Source organism: Marmota monax, unplaced genomic scaffold (assembly GCF_021218885.2).
Source record: "Marmota monax isolate L192 unplaced genomic scaffold, Marmota_monax_Labrador192_F-V1.1 WCK01_AAM20220418_F8-fsc00160, whole genome shotgun sequence".
In the NCBI taxonomy this organism is placed as follows: domain Eukaryota; kingdom Metazoa; phylum Chordata; class Mammalia; order Rodentia; family Sciuridae; genus Marmota; species Marmota monax.
In genome coordinates this window covers 1,237,405-1,256,600 of record NW_026694183.1, presented here as the reverse complement: position 1 = coordinate 1,256,600, position 19,196 = coordinate 1,237,405, and the positions used below count along the sequence as shown (strand labels likewise).

The 19,196-nt window shown below is 56.9% G+C and overlaps 1 protein-coding gene and 1 long non-coding RNA gene across 2 annotated transcripts; both read right to left on the bottom strand.

The window, feature by feature from the left end:
* Positions 1 to 7,242: 7,242 nt before the first annotated feature.
* LOC124107859 (myeloid cell surface antigen CD33-like) lies at positions 7,243 to 12,255 on the bottom strand. Its single transcript, XM_046466121.2, is given in 6 exon segments — positions 7,243 to 7,711; positions 9,198 to 9,279; positions 9,612 to 9,714; positions 11,240 to 11,512; positions 11,697 to 11,711; positions 11,714 to 12,255. Coding segments are annotated over 6 exon segments (1,176 nt in total). The 5' UTR covers positions 12,171 to 12,255; the 3' UTR covers positions 7,243 to 7,465.
* A 3,693-nt stretch (positions 12,256 to 15,948) lies between these two features.
* LOC124107860 (uncharacterized) lies at positions 15,949 to 19,068 on the bottom strand. The gene is made up of 3 exons (XR_006856543.2): positions 18,979 to 19,068; positions 17,826 to 18,027; positions 15,949 to 17,140 (listed from the first exon to the last, which is right to left on the bottom strand). It is a non-coding gene; the product is annotated as an uncharacterized LOC124107860 (long non-coding RNA).
* Positions 19,069 to 19,196: the final 128 nt, after the last annotated feature.

The following is a 19,196-nucleotide window of genomic DNA, read 5'->3' as shown; positions in this document are numbered from 1 at the left end:
CCTGTGGAGTCCAAATTGTGGCCACTTGGAGAGGGGCAAACAAGGGGCTAGCAGGCCAGAGAAAAGGCTGGCACAAGTCCAGACGAGAGGCCCAAGCCTAGGCGGGGCGGCAACCACGCGGATGGAGGAAGGAACAACTTGAGACATTTCTTAGAAGTCAGGTTTGCAGAACTGCCTGACTGATGGTGACTATTTGGTAAGACAGATGTCGCAAAGAGATTCCTAGGGTATCCACTCAGGGGCTCCCCAGGGAGATCAGGGAGTGCACACGCCAAGCTGCCCTGGACAGAGATTTATGAGGGCTTGGGGGCAGGGTCATGCAGAGAGCAGACAGAGACCCAGGCCCAACTGTGGAGCTCATGTATTAGGCTTCTTCTGGAAGACTGAGATGGCAAGGTCAAGAAGTGGCAGGAAAGAGGGGAAGAGAGAGCCACAGGAAGGGGGAGGAGGGAGAAGTCGGCACAGAGCCAGCCCTGGAGGTGGGAGGGACTGTCAGGGAGGAGGTCACAGGGCTCACCGCCTGGCAACCTCCAAGGGAGAAGGCCCCGCCTAGCTGTGCCGCTCCAGGAAGAGTCCCCCAGGCCCTGGCTCCCCTTACCCAGTCAGCCCTGCCCACAGGGACCTGGGCATCCTGGCCTGGCACTCACAGAACACATTGAACCTGACAGTTCTCTTCACCACCCCCCAGCTCCAGGGAAGGACACATAACAGGTGAGGTGGGGGCCGTGGTCGAGTGGCCCTGGTGTGAGGATGAGCACTCACTGGGGAGTGGAGCATCCTCAGGCCCAGTGGAGAAGTGAGGGTCACTCTGATCCATGAGAAGGTTGGAGTGTCCCCTCCTACAGGCCCATGGCACTACACAGGTATTGTTCCTGGGGTAGCCAGATTCCAGGATCTCGGGGGTGTGGATAGCGGGGGATTGTTTCAGAGCTTGGCAGGAGACAGAGACCCAAGCCCTGGTAGGGACCCCAAAGTGGTCTTCCCCAGGGCTGTCATCCCCACCATCTGCACCCCATGGTCTCCCACAGGATGAGGAGCAGAGGATCCCACCCCAGTCCTCCACGGGGGACCTCGGGTCCCCCCAGATGACCTCCTTCCTTCCCCATCACAAGCACAGAGAGATGGTTCTCTTTGTAACTGTACTTCACAGTGTACCCCTTCTCCACCTGAAGAGGTATGAACCACCCTGGCTCCTCTGTGTGTCCCCAGTGTCCCTGCTGCTCTGCAGGTCCTGAGTGGGTGGGATCTTCCCTGGGTCTCCTCCTATGCTCGGCCCACTGCGTTGTTCGTGGCTCCTGGAGAGTCCTGGTTTGTACCAGCCCCTGCACAAAACCAGTAGCCAGTGACAGAGGTAGTCCTTGAAGATGCCAGGCTAGGAGACCTGCAGGGCATGGGGACAGAGACCCCCCAGCACGTCCCCCACTCTCGCACCTCCAGCAGGTATCTGGGACCCTGAGCCAGGGATCCTTTGGAGAAAAGAGGGTGTTGGCTGTGCAGCCCCCACAGATTCTCTCCCTGCACCCCCCACTGGCCCCCAGCAGGGGCAGCAGCTGCAGCAGGGTGGAGGTGGAGGTCCCGGGCTCTGCGAGTAGGCACAGAAGGGAGGGCGAGTAGAGGGGAAGCACACAGCAAGCCCAGGAAAGAGGTCAGACAGCCAACGACCGCAGAAGAGGAACCTCAGGACACCTGTCGAGGCCCCTGGAGCAGCCGCATCTACTATCCAGGTGGGGTCTCCACGGGGGCCACACCCAGCAAGGAGGACAGACCCCGAGCTCCTGGCCCCTGGTGGGCAGCCTCTCCTCCCCTGCCACTGTCCACATCAGGAGGTAGGCACCGCCTGGCCATCGACAGGTTCTAGATGCTCTGCAGGGTCAGGAGGGGCAGGCGGAGGAGACGGGGTGTCACACGTGTGGGAGGGTGGGGTGAGTGAGGTGGCACTGAACAATGGGCCACACACGGGCATCTGCTCCTTGCTGGGAAGTGGGGGTGGGGGGTGGCAGACTTCATCTCCATCCTTGAGCAGTCCTCTAAGGTGTGAGGAGTGGGAAGCCCCAGATGTTCCAGCGCCTTCTGGGGTGTGGTGCAAGGGCTTGTGGGAAAGCCCCTCTCCCCGTGCAGCCAGAAGGCGACTTCTCAGGAACACACGGGTAGGGTGCATGGGCCCAGGGCAGGAGAGGGTCACGAGGCTCAGCCTGGGTTTCCTGACCACAGCCTCCCCTTCCCCAGGTGACCCTGCGGTGACCATTCAGAGCCTGCCTGTGTAGTCAGGGTGGGGGAAGCCCTGGTTCTGGTGGCCCTGGGCCGTCCCCTTCAAGTCGGCTTCCTTGACTCCCACGGAGGGGTCACCACTCCCGACCTGAGGAAGGCGTGTGTCTGAGGGAGAATTCAGTGGGAGGATGGAGGCCAACTGCGCTCTGAAGACTCAGGGTTGGCTTTCCTGCCGTGTCCCAAGGCAGACTCCAAGAGGACACAAGTCACACTCCACCCTTTGATTCTCTGTCTCAGTCATGTTCTTATGCTGTCTGCTCTGGGGTCTGGGGAACCCCAAGTCTCAACCTCTTCCTTCATCACCACCTCCTCATCCTCATCCTCCTCCTGCTCTCTGGGGACATGGGTGGTGACTGAGCCACCAGGTGAGCTCTGCAGCCAACAGCCCTTACAGCTGTCCTATGGGGGACACTCTGGTTCCCTCCTGTTCAGCCCCTTCATCAGCACACTGGTCCCCTCCAGGAGCCTGGAGACCTGGCAGTAGGAGGGACACTCTCCAAAGGGATGTTCCTCTGGGGCTGGGGTGGACCAGGAGATGAGAAGAACTTTCTAGACACCCTGAGGGTCTCTCAGAACATCCTGTGAGTCCACCACACCTTCATGGGACCCTCAGAGCAGGCCTAGGACAGGGGCTCTAGGGACAGATCCACTTCCCAGTGCTCCTGGGCTCCCTGCTGGCCTGGGACCCAGGACCCCCCTCTTAGCCTCCTGCCTCTCTATTCCCCACACCTGTAGGGGGGCCAGTTCCCCTCTCCCCTGGCCTGGATGGTCCCTTCCTGCATTCCTGAGAAAGCTGCCTGGCCCTGTCCATCCTGCACTGGTCACTCTGAGTGTGGATGCACCTGGTGCTCGAGGTTGGGCCAGCACCAGGGTTGCGAGGCCATGGGGTCCCTGGATCCCAGCAGCAGGAGGAGAATGGTGACGTCAGGGAGCAGGGCAGCTGGGCCCTGGGAGCTAAGTCATCCAGATGGCAGGCAGTGGCCAGAGGCACTGTGACACTGTCATTTCTCTCCGACCAGGACATTGGGTCTGGCTGGCCTGAGGGCCAGGGCTCCAGTGTCCCAGGGCAGAGTGAAGGAGCCCCTCAGGACCCAGGGTGGCTGCTGCCCTGCTGTGTGTGTTGTAGCATGAGCGGGTCCTGCCTGTGTCCATGGCCAGGGTTTGTGCATTGTGGTGTGTTTGTGTTGGTATCTGTGGCCTCTGTTTGTGTCTGAGGTAGGTGTGTGTGTGTGCATGTGTGGTGTGCACTTCAGCATCTGGAGTGTATATGTGTCCTGCATGTGTGTCTGCATGTGTGTCCATGGTCTTTGTGCACATGTCTGAGGTGTGCATGTGGATTTTTGTGTGTTTGAGCTGTGATGTGTTTGAGGTGTGTATGCATCTCATCTGTTAGTGCATGTGTGTGTCTGCACAAGGAAATTCTGTGAATTTTGAGGTGTGCCTGTTTATGTGTATGTGTGTGTGTGTTTGAAAGTGTGTGTATGTTCGTGTGACATGGTCACTCTCTGTATGTGCATATAGGATTTCTTTGTGTGTGCGTCTGTGGTCTGTGTGTGTGTGCTGGTGTGGATTATGTGTGCATCTGCATGATTGCCTTGTTATGCAATCATGTGTGCATTTGCAAATATTAGTTTCTCAGGGATGATGTCCATGGGGGACATATTGAAGAGTCCAGTCCATCCCTCATTCCCCATAACATAATCGTATTTTGTTTCACTCCAAACTTCTTGTCACCAACCAGAATAACATGTAATATACTTAGTTATTATTTACCTGACTTTCTCACTATTAAGTTGCATACCTAATGAAAGATTTTTTATCTCTTCTGCTTACTGCTGAATCCTTCTTAGAAAAATGTGTGGCATATGTGAGGTGCACAATAGTTACTTTACGAATGGTAAGGAAATACAGAAATGCAAAATAAGATTGCTTCTCCAAGGGACGACTCTGTGCTCTTAGAGCATCCTGTATGCAGTGATCTGATTCCAGCCTGCTGTGCCTTTGTGCTGTGTGACCATGCCCTAAGGGAGAGATGGAGAAGGGCAAACCATTCCTCCCACACATGCACCTGCCTTCTGTCTCCTGGAGGCCCTTGGTGCCCACACAGTGAGCTGGTTTCCTAGTTCATCCACAAATTCCTATCAATATACTTGTGTTTCTTTCTCTGCTTTCTGGATCTCTCAGTAGTAATGAGTGAAGTAAAATATCTAATGTGTTAATTTCCCTGTATGACAGTCATGGTGGTGTCCCTCTTTGGGGAAAATCGTCCTTGGATGGAGCAGTGAGGAAACCCAGCTGTGCCTCTGTGCATGGGGTCCCTGCTGGGTCTGTGCTCTTGGCCTTAGAGACAGCGCCCCAGGCCTCCAGGTGGAGCAGATCCTGGGGAGGCCACAGGTGAGGAGGAAGCTGGCCCAGGTGGCCCCCCACGCAGGCAGGGACCAGAGGAGAGGGGCACAGGGAGGTGGGGATGCAGGCAGGAGGTCCCCGTGCCCAGGTCTCAGTGGCACCCAGACTCCCTGCCCTTCCAGGACTCTGGGCTCAGGTCAGCCTGGGCTGAGAGGAAACTGCAGGAAGCATCTGGGCAGAAACTGGGCTGCGGCCTGCGGAGCCTGAGGCCACCTGGCAAGATGGACTCTCCAGACAGAAATGTGAGAAGACAGAGGGGAACCTCTGAGGGGAAGAGGGAATAAATTCAGACGAAGAGGGGGGAAGCCCTGCGGGTGTGGGCTGCCGGGAGCACGCTGCTCACCAGAGCCAACCTGATTCTCCCAGGGTCTGGGAGTGCTCTAAATGCCACTGTGAGTCACTCCTGCTCCTTACCAATGCTGTCCCAAGACAGCACCGCCACTCCCACCTGGTCACTGGGGATGTCCCTGGCTAACCCCCCCTCACCTCAGGACAGCCTGAATCCCTAGCTAACACCCCCGGGGACAAGAAGCCCCAGCCTGGACACACCCCCACAGGGTCCTGGACACCCCTGACCAGCTCACAGACAGCGTGTCACCAGGCCCCTCTGTAATCCCACCTCTGCACTGGAGTGTGGCCAAGGCTCTGCTCAGGGACCTCCATCCACCAGGAGACTCTGGCCCAGGGACATCCCTGCAGAGGGGCTGCCACTGACCGTGGTGCTGAAACAGGACCAGGATCCAGCTCAGCTGCCAAGGCTCTGCAGAGGGCTGAGCCCAGAGCCTGAGGAGCCCAGTGTGGCCCAGGAGGGGACGGCCAGGCCTGCTGCAGAGGCCCAGGTGGAGTCACGGGGGACCAGACATCAGAGGTGGGTTGTGCTGAGCACCCCCTGCAGCTGCCTGTCCCCCTCAGGCAATGTCCTCCTGAGGGCAAGGTCATCTGCCCCCCTGGCTGGGCCACAGGGAAGGGGCTGTGGTTGATGAGGCCCTCTGCTGGCCCCTGAGCTGCCCCTTTACCATCTTGCTTCACACCAGCCTCAAGTCTTTGACCAAGAAGAAAACTGAGGGTCAGAAATACCAGTCGCCATGGCGCAGGCCTGATGGGGAGGGGACCACCTGTGACCACTGATTCAGCTCTGATTGGCTCCCCTTCCAGGAAATGTCGGTCCTGCCTGAGGCCATCAGAGGGATCCTCTTCTACCAGGAGCCCACGTGGCTGCCTTCTGCTGCTGCCCAGGGGTGGGGGCTGTGTTCCTGAGGGACCTGCCACTGTGGGGTGGTGGCGGCTGAAGGGGTAGAAGAGACTCTGTTTCCGTGTGTCTCTCTAGTCCAGGGTCCCAGACCAGCTGGCCTCGCCCACTTCTCAGAGTCCCTCTGTCTTGCACCATTTACAGGTTCCTGGTTGTGCTGAGGCGGGAGGAGCAGGGGCCTTGGGATGATGCCAACTTCTCGGGACCAGAAGCCTCACAGCCACCTCCCAGTGTCTGGGCAGTGAAGTCGAGCTGGTCACGCCTGCCACCAGCCTGGACAGGAGCCTGACTCAGCCGCCCTGCTGAGGACCTGGGAGTGGCGTCCAGGCCACAGGTGCTTTTCCCTCACGGCCAGAGTCCACCATAGTTCACTGGTCCTCATGAATTTCTGGGTAATGCTGTACCTGCCGTGGTTTGGTGCTGCTTGGTGCATGTTGGGCAGGTACGTCCTGAACTAGCTTTCATTATTATAATGGGGCTTTCTAGAAGGACAGTCATGAGCTCTACTTCACCCCTCTACCCAGCATCTGCCTTTGAGCTCATTCTGAAGGGCACGGAGGGTTTAGCCTACCTGTGGTCAGCCCTGAGTTCTAGAAAGTTCTCTCAGTGCTAGCCTGCAGTTTGCCTGTGGCAGGACATAAAGGAGCTGGGAAGGCTGAGTAGGAGAGAGGAGGGATGGAGAGAAGGAGGCTGGAGTGGAGGGAGGTGGTGCAGGTCAGGGGGAGAGCGCCCCCTGCAGGGTGTGGGCAGAGGGAGGCTGAGCTGCTGATTCAGTGTCTGTGCTCAGGGGCCTCTGGACTAAGGTCAGCAGGAAGGACCAGGATGCACAGTCATGGGCTCCTGCAGGTGCATGCTGGGAGCACCTCTGCTGCCCTCACAGTCACTGTTACACTAATGCAGACCTGGAATCTGGTACACGGAGGGGCAGAGTGGCTGGCCTCTGTCACACAGTTCATCAGGAGGGAGCACAGGTGTGATCCAGGTCTTTGGTGGCAAATTCTCAGATAATGTAATTACAGCAGGAAATGCACTCATGGCTGATTACGGACCCCTTCTCTATGCGGTGTCAGTCATCAGCCTCTTGGTCCCACAAAGAGTAGGATCCTGCCCCTGACCAGCACGAGCAGCTGAACTAAGATGGCTCCTGTGAATTTGCAGGGACACAAAATAAAACACAATTTACCTTCACACAAGCCTCAGGATGGCTTCCCAGTCCTTGGCCTCAAACTCACCCAAAGGGGACAGCAAGAGAAACTCACAATAGCTTTATGAGAGAGAGAGAGAGAGAGAGAGAGAGAGAGAGAGAGAGAGAGAGAGAGAACATTTGGAAGTCCTCTTTTATTGGGGGACTCTGTTCTTAGAAAGTTCTATCCATAAAAGGGCAGAGGGGCAGGACTAGAAGGGAACAGGTGAGTGTGACTCCACCCTGGGGACATGCCCCACACAGAAGCCCTCCTTGCTGTCCCCTTGGGTCTCTGACCAGGCCACAGGAATGCAGGGTTGGCCAGAGCCTGGGGCATCAGGACTGGAGGGCGTGGTCACTCAGTGTGGCTCCACAGCAGGCGTCCTCTGCTGAGACAGGCTCCTGCTGGTCCCTCCCTGTGCCCTGATCTCTGAGTACTGGGTGGAGGTGTCCCCTGCAGGACTTGCCCCGTGGACGTTGCGGGAGGCCCCGTGAAAGCTGAGGGTGGCGTAGTGCAGCTCCTGCTCCTGCCCCAAGCCAGGGCCAGCTCCTGAGGAGCTGCAGGGGTCAGCAGGGCCAGGCAGCGGGGGCTCCTGCCGACACCCCTGTGTGGACAGGAGAGAGGGTCACCCAGGGCAGGGTGGGAAGCTGGAGGGGCTGGGCGGGGTCCACCCTGGCAGGACCCTCCTGCCCCTCCTCCTCCTCCCCAGGTGGCCTGATGCCTCACAACACAGGAGTCCCCTGCTGCTCCCAGTCCTGCTCTGCACTCACAGACCTGGGTGAGACCCCTGTTCTGCCGTCTCACAGACACGGGAACTGACTCAGAGACGAGGGGCTTCCCCCACGCACCCTCCATCCCAAACGCCACTGGGGTCCTGGGCCTCTGTGCCCAGCACTGGGTGCACAGGAGGGGGCAGTGCAGAGGGAGCCCTGTGGGTCAGTGTCAGAGGGAACCAGTGCGGATTGCTGAAGAGGCAGGTGATGGCCAATGGCGACTGCAGAGGACAGGGGACAGCTGGACACAGAGGTCTTGTCCTGTGGAGCTCAGGTGGGAGGCCCAGGAGCCTGGGCAGCCATGGAGAGGGGCCGAGCTGCCTGGAGGGTTTGCAGACCAGCCCTTCTCTGCTGAGGCCCAGTTCTGGGCTCTAGGTCCACAGCGCTGACCGTGACCCTGCCTTTCCTGCCCCAAATGCCAGGGCAGGCTGCTCAGGGGCAGCAGTGCTTTTCAAACTTGGGTGGGGACAAGGACAGTTGGTGCAGGTCCTGCTGATGGTATGGGGGAGGGTGTGAGGCAGGAAGGAGTCGGGCGGGGGGGGGGAGGGCTGCCTTAGGCTGAATTCAGAGGAACAGGAGTACCTTGGGGCAGGTGGGCAGAGGGAGAAGGATGGGGGACTGGGCTGGAGAGGGGCCAGGTCTCTGTTGGGCTGTGGGGACAGGAGTGCCATCAGAGATGGGGAACCCAGCAAGTGAAGGGAGTGCAGGGATGTGTTGGCCACGCACTTCTGAGGTTCTGACATCAGGGCCTTGCTGACCCCAGACACTGCCTCTCCCAGAGCCCATCCCCAGGGACAGCAGAGGACACGCCTACTATGCACCTTTCCCTGCAGACCAGGTACCCAGACCCCAGACCAAACCTGTCCTCCTGGAGCCCTTCCTCTCTGCACGACCATCACGTACCCTAATAACCTAGGGCAAGACGCCAGGCAACAGAGACACCCCAACCCCAGGCTCTGCTGACACAGAGCAGCCAGTCCTACCCACTGCCCGCCCGGTCTCGCCCAGGCCCTCAGCATGGGCTCCTGCCCACGTCTTCCCCTCACCCTGTCCCCTGACCAGCCCTCCTGCTCCACGAGTGGCCTTGTGTGGAGTGGCCTGCCTGTTCCTCTTTGGAACTGGGAGTCACACAGTGTCTTCACACAAGGCCATTGTCCCCTGCAGACTGGCCTTGCCATGTCTCAACACTGAGACCTAAACTCTAAAACAAGGGACAGCGACCAGATCAGTTCTATTCATGCTGAGTGGGCACCACCATGGCCACCTGGGGACATGTCCTGGGAACAGGCTGGATCCCAGGGTGCACAGGGCACTTACCATGGAGGCTGGCTGGAGGGCGGGGTGGGTGTCACTCATGTCCTCTGCTGCCCTGGCTGCCTTCCTCCTGTGGGACTTCACTCTGAAGGGACACGGGTGTCTCTGAGCCTGGTTTGCTCAGACGGTGGGGTCACTGTCGTAGCCTGGAGTGCGTGACTATGGCAGGTTTAGGACAGTGATGGCCTGTGGCCTTCACCATGGGACTTTGTGACAAGGTCCCTTCTCCACCCTGCTTCCTGGGCATCTGAGGCTGGGGCTGGGAGGGGACAGGCTTGCCCAGAGGCTGCAGCCTGGATCCTCAACACCACTGCACCCCATCTAGGTCCCAGGCCCTCAGAACCCCTCCAGGTCCCTCCAACCCTGGATCCCCCCTCTCCACTCCCTCTCCACCCCCGACCCCAGGCTGAGACTCACATGGAGAAGGTGAGACAGAGACCGAGGGCCACCAGGGCCATGACGCCAGCCCCCCCGATGGCCCCCCAGACCACTCCTGCTGCTGGGTTTGTCCCCTGACTCCCTGCAGAGAGAAGGGACTTGGGTGACCTCCAGTCTTGGTAACCAGGCACGTGTCCCCTCCTCTCCAGCACTCGGGGCCCTCACCTCCCACGTGGGTTCAGCCCCTAAGTCTTCCCACCCCTCAGAAGACGTCAGCCTGTCAGCAACCTTAGGAGGAAGGACACAGCTCACCCTGTGCCTCCTGTCCCCCCAGGCTCTTGCCCAGACCTGGGACCCCAGTCTCTCTCCACCCAGGGTCTCCATGCCACAGACCCCAGACCTGGCCACAGTGGGGCCATGAAGCTATGGGGGACAAGAACTTTCCATTAGAGACAGGGACGGGGACAGAGAAGGTGCAGGACCCTGAGGGACCTCATCCCTCCCTCTTCCCTAGTCTCCTGTCCTGGTCTCTGCTGGCCCTGTCACTCAGGGTCAGAGGGCTCCCTGGGCCTGCAGAAGGGACGAGAAGCAGGTGGAGCAGGGAATCCATGTCAGGCCTCGGGTCAGACCTGGGCAGCCTCCCGGGACCTCGACACCTGGAGTCGGGGTGTCCCTGGGCAGTGGAGGTCAGCAGTTGAGGAGGACTCCTGAGGGAACCACCCCTGTCCTGGGGTCTCACTGTCCAGCGAGGGGACCAGATGCCATTGCGATGGGAACAGGCCGTGGTGCTGATCTCTGGGCAGAGGTCAGGGCCAGGGAGGAAGGATTGACAGGAAAAGCAAGAAAGTCCCAGAGATGTTTCAAGGGCTCTTCTGTGTGACTGTGTTATGGGGTCAAGTCCCACAGAACGTCCGACTCCAAGGGTGGCCCTGCCGAGAAGTGAGGACTCCAGGTGACAGTGACGTGTCCATGTAGGTTTGTGGACTGTAGTAAGTGACCCACTCTGGAGCATGAGGTCTCCCGACTCAGGAGGTGGTGCCACACAGGGGCACCTGGTGTTTGGGAAATCTATGCACCTGTCGCTTGATTTTGCAGTGAACCTTCAATTCCTCTAAAACCTAAAGACCATTTTTCAAATGTCCCCAAGGCATTCAATGATTGAAAAAAAAAATAAAACTGAAAATTCTTTGAGGTATGCAAAGAGCTAATTGCTGGTCACCAAAATGTCCTTAGGCAATTATAGGAAGATACTTGGGGACGGAGGCCTGAGGGGGGCTTCCTGGGGGGACCTGCAGCCTCTCCAGTATTCCAATACCTGGAAGCCAGGTCTCAACCAGCCTGGCTCAGAGAGCACAGCACTAACAGCCCCAGAGAGGCCCCCCTGCCTGGGCAGCCCCTGGGGAGACACTGACTGCAGGGTTCTCTGCAGCACCGTGGACAGGAAGATGGATTGTTGCCCCTTTCGTTGGATTGAAGATAAGACAGCACTCCCCACACCCACCCCATAACCACAGACACACACAGGGACAGGGCCTCTGCCCTACAAGGTCCCTGACTCAACCAAGCCCCTAGGACATGGACACAAAGTAATCCTAGCCCTGGGACCCAAGCCTCCTTCCCTGCCCCTCACAGCCTCAAGGACCCAGGTGTCCTGGCCCATTACTCACAGGTGACATTGAGCTGGATGGTTCTCTCTGTGGTCACACCAGCTGCAGGGAACTTCACCTGACAGGTGAGGTTGGTGCCATGGTCCTGGGGCCGTGGAGTGAGGGTGAGCACCGAGGAGTGGATGATGTTGGGGCCCAGAGAGGACACAGAGGGCCCTACCCAGGAGAAGGTGGGTGGTGTTCCCTGCTCACAGGCCCAGGACACAGAGCAGGTCAGGTTGCTGGGACGGCCAGACTCCAGGGTCCCAGGGACGAGGATGTCAGGGGTCAGGGCTGGTGAGCAGAGGGGGACAGGCAGGGTCAGGAGGGAGGGTGGGAGGGGGGGCCCTGAGAGAAGCTCAGGCTATGACCAGCTGCTCCCTGAGCCCCTAATGCTGACCCCAGCTCCCCCAGGGCAGGGTCCCACCCAGCCCTGTCCTGTGACCTTCCTGGGGCTGCCCTGGAGCTGGAGTCTTACCTGTCACATGCACAAGACCTTTTTTGTATAATAATTCCACTTAAATGTTCCTTTCTCAACCCGAAATAAGTAGCATCCACTGTCACTGCGCTTGGCGTCTCCGATGCTCAGGGAGCAGTTGTTGGTTCCTGGGTCCCAGAGGAGGTGGAATCTGCCCTGGGTCTCCTCCTGCACTCTCTGAGTAGAGTTGTTTGTGGCCACAGGACAGCCATGGTCTGTATTGTCCCCTGCATGGAACCAGTAGATAGAGACGTTGCCAGTCTCTGAGCCGCGGTAGGAGAAGTTGCAAGGCACCAGGACACACAGACCCTCCTGCACCGTCACGGACTCGGGCACATCCACGCTGTGTTCTGGATCCTGAGGGGAGGGCCCCTGGGGAAGCCGAGGGTCATCACAGGGCACCCTCCTCAGCCCCTCTGCACAGGCCCCCTCCACTGCCCACAGCAGGGACAGCAGCAGCAGCAGCCGCAGCATCGGGAGGCAGAGGGTCCTGGGCTCCTGGGACTGAGCAGAGCAGCCAGAGCCTGCGGAGGGGAAGCTGCAGGACCCACGGAAGCTGGGGAGGGGCCGAGGCCTGGGCGGTTCTCAGAAGAGGACCCTCAGGCCCGCCCTCCAGGGCAATTGCCCTTCTGCACAGAATGGACGGAAACCCCACCTCCAGGGCCCAGAGACCCACTCAGAGGGGGACCAGGGCCCCTGTGCCCTTTCTCTGGGCTTCCTGGATTCCAGGGGCCTGGGCGGGAAATGTGTGCACCGCCCACCGTTCCTTTAGGATCAGCCATGCACATCCTGTCTGGGGGTCAGACAGGGACCTCTGAGGTCCTCTGAGCCCCAAGAGGTGGAACACCACGTCTAGGAGTGCTCCTGCCCAGGCTGAGGTGCTGCTGTGCCCCTTATTTTGCACCAGGAAGTGGTCCCTCCCTGGGTTGGCATGAGGAAGTCACAGGGTGGTCCAGGCTGTCTCTCAGCCTTGCTCAATTCCACCCCTAGGACCCCTGGCCACCTGGGCAGGCACTTCATAATACTTGACTGGGACATGGCGGAGCTCCTGCCCCCTAGTGGGTGGAGGCCAGAGATGCGGCTACCATCTGACCCTGCAGAGAGCAGTCCCCCAGCGTCAGGTCAGCAGGGTCAGGAGCACCAGGTGGAGGAGCCCTAGAGGCAGCCTGTGCAGCCAGGTGTGGGCATCGGGGGCTAGAAGGCGGGCAGCGTCCTGGTGACGGGTGGAGGCAGCCATGGCTCCCTCACTCCCAGTGAACACAGTGGCTTCTGCTCTCTGGCCTCAGAGCCCAGCAGCCGGCTCCGTCCACGCCCTCGAGGGCCCCCCCAGACCGGGACTCAGACAAGCTGCCAACGAGCACTGAGCTGTGGGTCGGGGCCTCCTGTGAGACGGGACGTGGTCTGTCCTCTCCGGGGACTGGAGGGGTATTCCCAGAGACAGGGCCCTGCCGGGGGGTGACCTGGCCAGGGGCAGAGCTGGGCGGGGCCTCCTCGGCGCCCGCCTCCTCCCTGCTCACCTGCCCTTCTCACCAAGGTGGGGCTCAGCCCGCCTGCAGGTCCTTTCTCATCTCTCACCTGCCAGCACCCCGGCCTGCCGCACCTGGTCACGCTGTCCCCCATGGAGCCCACACCTGCGGCTGCTGACAGCTGCGTGATGCTCTGAGAGGAACGTCCCCGTCACCACCTGTTCCTGTGCTGAAGTCCTAACCCTGAGGTGATGGAGTTCAGGGGTGGGGCCTCGGGAGTGGAGCCCTCCTGAGTGGGTCACTGTCCTTGGAGTAGAGAAGCACCTTGGCCCTCCCACCACGGGAGGTGACTGTGAGCAGGGGCCACGTGGACCAAGAGGGCCCTCGCCACACAGACCCACTGGTGCACTGCTCTGCCCACTGCCAGGGCGGAGAAGGGTCCTGCCTCCTCCATCCTCAGCGCAAACCTCTGCCCCGAGCTGGGTGTGATGGTGGACAGGGCGGCCCAGGAAGGTCTTCTCTGTGGGTTGATTTCATATGTCACCTGCCTGAGCCAAGGGCTGCCCAGGTGGTGGCCTAACAGTATGTGGATGTGTCCTGCCCCTCCTCCCACATGGGCGTCTCACTGGGGCTATGTGGGGGGAGAGGCCTCCACTGGAAAGAGCTGGGGCTTGGATGTCCATGTGTTGGAAGCATGTCCCCAGTGTGGCCATGTTGGGAGGTGGGGGGCCTACTGGGGCCTGATAAGGTCACTGGGCATAACCCTCAGAAGGAATGAATGTAGTTGTCATAGGACTCCAGTTGATTGTTGTAAAAGAAGGTCATTATCAAAAGAGGGGCCATGTTGTCATGTAGCTGGAAGTCCCTCACCAGGCCAAACAGGTGAGGCACCCAAGCCTGGACTTTCAGCCTCCAAAGCTGTGAGCTAAAGAACCCTGCTTCTTTACAAAGTATCCAGTGTCAGGTGCTTTGCTACATCCTCGGGAAATGGTCTAAATACAGACCTTGAGTAGAAGCAAGAAGAGAGTGAGAGAAGGTTGGAGGACCTGGGAGGGGGAGAGAGGCTTCAGGAGGGGACCAGGAAATGCCAGAGAGTTACTCACTTACCCATTCATCTGTGCATGTGTCCTGAGGCCGCTTTCTTCATTCTGCAATCAAAATAACCTGATAGCAATTGCTATGGCAAAGGCTTATGAGACCAATGGCTTCTTAATCTCCTTGAATCACGGCCGCTCTATTATAAAGATGCTATTATCTCTTTTACTAAAGGGAGAACTGAGGCTGCTGGGTGTTAGAAAACTTGCCCAAGAGCCTTTATTTAGTATTCACTGGTTTACACCTTCCCTGCTTGGTAACAAGGTCTCTGCCCTTGTCATCAAGAGAAAGTCACTAGGGTGGTTGCTAATCCAATGCATCTGTTGTCCTTAAGGTGGGAGACATGGGGGGAGACTGCAGAGAGGGTCTGAAAGCTGCAGACCACAAGGGCACCAAGGACTTGCGTGCTCTCACTTAAAGAAACGGTGAGTGTCCCAGGAGCTGAGTTTGGCCGTCTCCAACACGATGCAGCGTTTGCAGGTGCTGAACAGCACGTGGTTCCCATCCGTGTCCTCAGTTTTATGTTTTAGGTAGCAGTTTAAAATACATCTGATTTAAATTAAAGCAGAGTAGACTCGTTTTCAGAGCTGGTTTGGCTCTCAGAACCCTGGTAGCCCCAGACCTTCCCCTCGCCCCGCCCCTTCCCTTGTGATGGACATCTCACTTTGGCATGGAACATGGGTTACAGTGAAGAAATCATTATTGGTCCTTTACCGATGAGTCAAGTCCATAGCTGATTTGTGCTTCCCACTGCCCTCCTCCCTGGCCCCCCAGGACACCACATCGCCTTCAGCCTTGTGTCCTGGCTTCCCTGGGCTGGGCTGGCCTGGGTGGTTCTGAGCTGCAGGGGCAGGTGACTTTAGGGCGCCCTCTACTGAAGCTTCCTGGTGCTTTCCTCCTGTTCAGACTGGGACCAAGCATTTGGAGAAGAATTGAGCTGTTCACTTTATTCTCTCAAAAATGGAAGGCCAGCGTGCATCTGGGATCTTAGCAAGTAAAAAAGTAAATTAAAGGACTCATTTGGAGTATGGGTCAGGTCTCTGGGAGAAGCTCAGCTAAAGGCTTTTCAGCAACGGTCCTGGATGAACATTCAAGTTTATCATTGGTCAGAGAATAAATAGCGATTCTCAATTCCACCACCTGTTAGAGGCAGACTCACTCTCATCACAGAGATATGCCCCTAGCACACTAAATCTGACTGTTATATTGATCACCTATTGGTATTTAATAGCGATGTCTAGTCATGAAAAAATATTTGCATTCCATTCTGACGACATTTTTCATTTGTGACTTTAAAATTCTCCTATGGGTTTAATTTGGGGGACAATTAGTGTTAGGAAAATAAACTGAATTTTCATTTAACTTTCCAACTTGTAGATCCTGTGCTGTGTGAATATGCAGCCACGATCGTGAATAAAGCAGAGCTGAGCAAGTGTCTGCTGAGAGGTAAGGGAGCACTCAAGTCTAAAAGTGAGGTGTCCCTGGGACTCTGGAGATATTGGGATCCTTGGAACAGACACGACATCTTCCAGGAGGATTGGAAACCTGTGTTCAAGGAAAACTGACCTAGTATTTAGAATGAAAAGCACATGCACACACTGGGACACACGCATTGGTCACACACATGCTAAGCCCAGAGACAATATCCAAGGAAGGGAACCCAGTTCCACAAGCCTGACCCCTCCAAGACATGAAGACACGGAGTTGATTTATTTTAGGCATAAACAGACATCCAAAGATTTGCATTTCAATTTTGTTCAGAGATAATTCTCAGAAGAAGTGTCAAGTTGCTGTGACAAGGAGTAAGATTTGTTGTGAAATGCTCCTTGGAGAAGAGAGGAGAGTCGGGCTACAGTTGAAAACTCAATTCCTGATGGCAATGAACAACAATACCTAGGGTTGAACTCTGGGGCACTTGGCCACGGAGCCACATCCCCAGCTCTATTTTGTGTTTTATTGAGAAACAGGGTCTCACAGAGATGCTTAGCACCTCACTTTTGCTGAGGCTGGCTTTGAACTCGTGATCCTCCTGTCTCAGCCTCCCAAGCCCTGAGATTACAGGTGTGCACCCCGAAACCCAGCACAAATGCAGTCTGGATTCGCTTCTGTGGAGTGTGCCAAATAAAACCAACACTGTCTCCTTCCTTCCTGTCTGTGCTGAGGTTATTGCATGGCTCCCAGGAAGTTGAAGCTCAAAAGAGAAGTAGAGAGAGATTGTGGTGAGTCATGGAGACTTGCAGGTTCACAGAGCATGAGTCAGCCAAGCCTTGGTAGGTTTCAGGAGTTTCTTCTTAGTAATCATCAAAAAAGTTGTGCACAAAGAAAAACAGCTTCCAGCAGGTGAAACAGAGCACGTGGGCACAAACCAGACCCCCATCTCCTGGGCAGAGCCCACTGAAGGTCTCCAGGGGCACCAACACCACTGGTCAGATGGGGACAGGTTTGGTGTGGACATGTCACTGTCACCTGTCAGGACAGGCATGCTACGACCTTCAGCTGCCCTTGGACATTTGCTGTTTCTGGATCTTCATCTCCTGGACCCCACATCTGCTGTCGCAGCCTCTCCCACAATGTGTGCGCCAGGTCCAGGAACCACCACCATGGAATCAATGTTCTCACAAAAGTCCCAGTTGTCACCCGTCCATTATGACTTTATGCTTTTTTAAATGAAAAAAAAATGCACCAATCTCTTGCCTGGGACATCTGCGGTAGACGTGGCTCTGGTGGACGGACTCCAGGTGTCCATGAAGAAGGCCCGTCTCCCCCTCGATTTTCCTCGCTGCTGTTGGTTCTTGTTCCTCTGGTCGTTGACTTCATTCTGCCTAGTTTCAGATCTCGGGTTTATAAAGGTTGTGGCCGAGGTGTCCACTCTAAGACGAGGACCTGGGGCCACAGAAAGATCAGGCAGCTTTCCTTCTGTAGCGGAGCCCCCTGTGCACCCAACGCAGGTGAGTACTGTGGTGAGGGCCCCTCTGCTGCCCACCCAGGGCTACAGGGCTCAGCTCTGCCTCCCGGGACCCATCCTCTTTTTCCACCCAGTACTTCCTGCTGCCTGGCTCTGACCCTGCCCGCCAGAGACTCTCCTGCCTCAAGACTTACAGTCTCACTAAGGAGGAAAGAGAGCGACAGGGCACACTTGGTGCTGTTAATGCTGTGGTTGGTGATGTTATTCTACTGTCCCCTGTGCCTCGTCTTCTCTGAAAGTTGGTTGGGGGCTCCTGACTCTCCCCATCTTTATCCAATTCTTGCTCCAGGAGGAATTCCTCCCAGGAGGATGCACAACAAGATCAAGGAGGCTGTTTTACCTAACACCGGCTTCACCTGGTGGTGTGAGGCTTTGGGGGTGACGGGGCTTGCCCAGATGGGGTGGGGGAGGCGAGAACCCCCCCTGCCTTCCTCTCCCCAGATATCACGAGTTCCCATTCCTGCAGGGTACAGCAGGTCCACTCTGGCTGTGCTGGGCCGCACTTTGCCCTGGGAGGGACTGTGACGTTTTGCTATTTTGATAAACAAGAAGGAACAACATTAGACCCCAGAAGAAGGTTAAAGTTTCCTTGGGGCTTCTCACCAAGTTCCCAACTGTCCCTGTGTGGTCACTGGATGCCACCGCTCCTGACTAAAGGGACAGGTTTCAGATGACACAGTACAAGTCATGGAGGATCCAAGAAGGGGTGGGCCAGGCCCAGTCGGGGGTTCCCTGAGGAAGGAGCGGAGTTCCTGAGGGTGGAGGCATCTTCTGGATGATGCCTGCTGAGATTCATGTGGTCCACCTGTGATGATCAGAGTTTGTAAGGTTTATGAACAATAACAAGATTTAAACCCTGGACTATAACTGCTTTAGAGCCAGGTTTGGGAGTTCATGATTTTGATAACTGGGTGCTGATATGAGTCACCAACATAGCCACAGACTTCCCTCTGCACGGTGCAATCCTGGGGTTTTGAAGGTCTCAGACAACCATCCGTCACCAGGGACATCCCATTCCTGTACCCTGTTTGCATCCAGTCCCATATTGCTTAAGGACCCAGTTAGTTCAAGAAATGTGTCCCGGGGCAGTTTGTTACAGTGTGAACAGCGTAGAGTGCACTCACACACACCTACATGGTGTAGCCTATGACCTGCCTAGTCACACACACACACTCATGCACACTCATCCACATTATAGAACAAGTTATATTATGTGTAACAAGTTCCTCTAGACACACTAAGACTGCAAACAGTTACATTATGTACATGCACACAAACACTATATGTAACAAGTGACATTGTATATATGGAGCTTATTGCTTCTAAGGTCACTATAAACAAAAATCAAATTACAAACACACACACATAAAAAAAAAACAAAGAAAATGATGTGGTCAAGACACACAGGACCTGGGCCATTGGGAGGCTGCAGGCGTGAGGGGCATTCTGCTCCACGGGAGTCAGTTTTTTGTAAGTGGAAGTGCAGGCTGAAATGACGATGTGAAGTTGAGCACAGGGAACACGTCAGCCCCAACACAGGGTCAGTCACCTCTGTACCATGCACTATATGTCACCTGGCTTGCGGGTGGCTGGGGGGACGTGGGCTGGTTTACACAGACCCCACCAGAAACGTGGATAATGCCCTGTGGTAGGAGGTGGTGATGGCCGCACGATCACTAGGCAATGAGAGCGTCCCAGCCCTGTGGTGACCCAAGGGACCACCCCCCACCCTGTGGTCCCCTGGCAGGGAACGCACCTGCACTGAGTTGGGTCTGGGTGTCTGACGCACACCTTGCAGCCATCCACACGGCCCTGGGGAAGGAAGTCTGTCACCCTTCACTGGCCGTTACAAATGCTGTCCCTGAACATGTCCACTGCCCCCACACAGGGAGGGAAGAACAGGGTGGAGGGGCCAGAGCAGCCGGCCAGAACCCGAGAGGACACCGAAAACGTGGGCCCAGCCCTGGAAGGAAG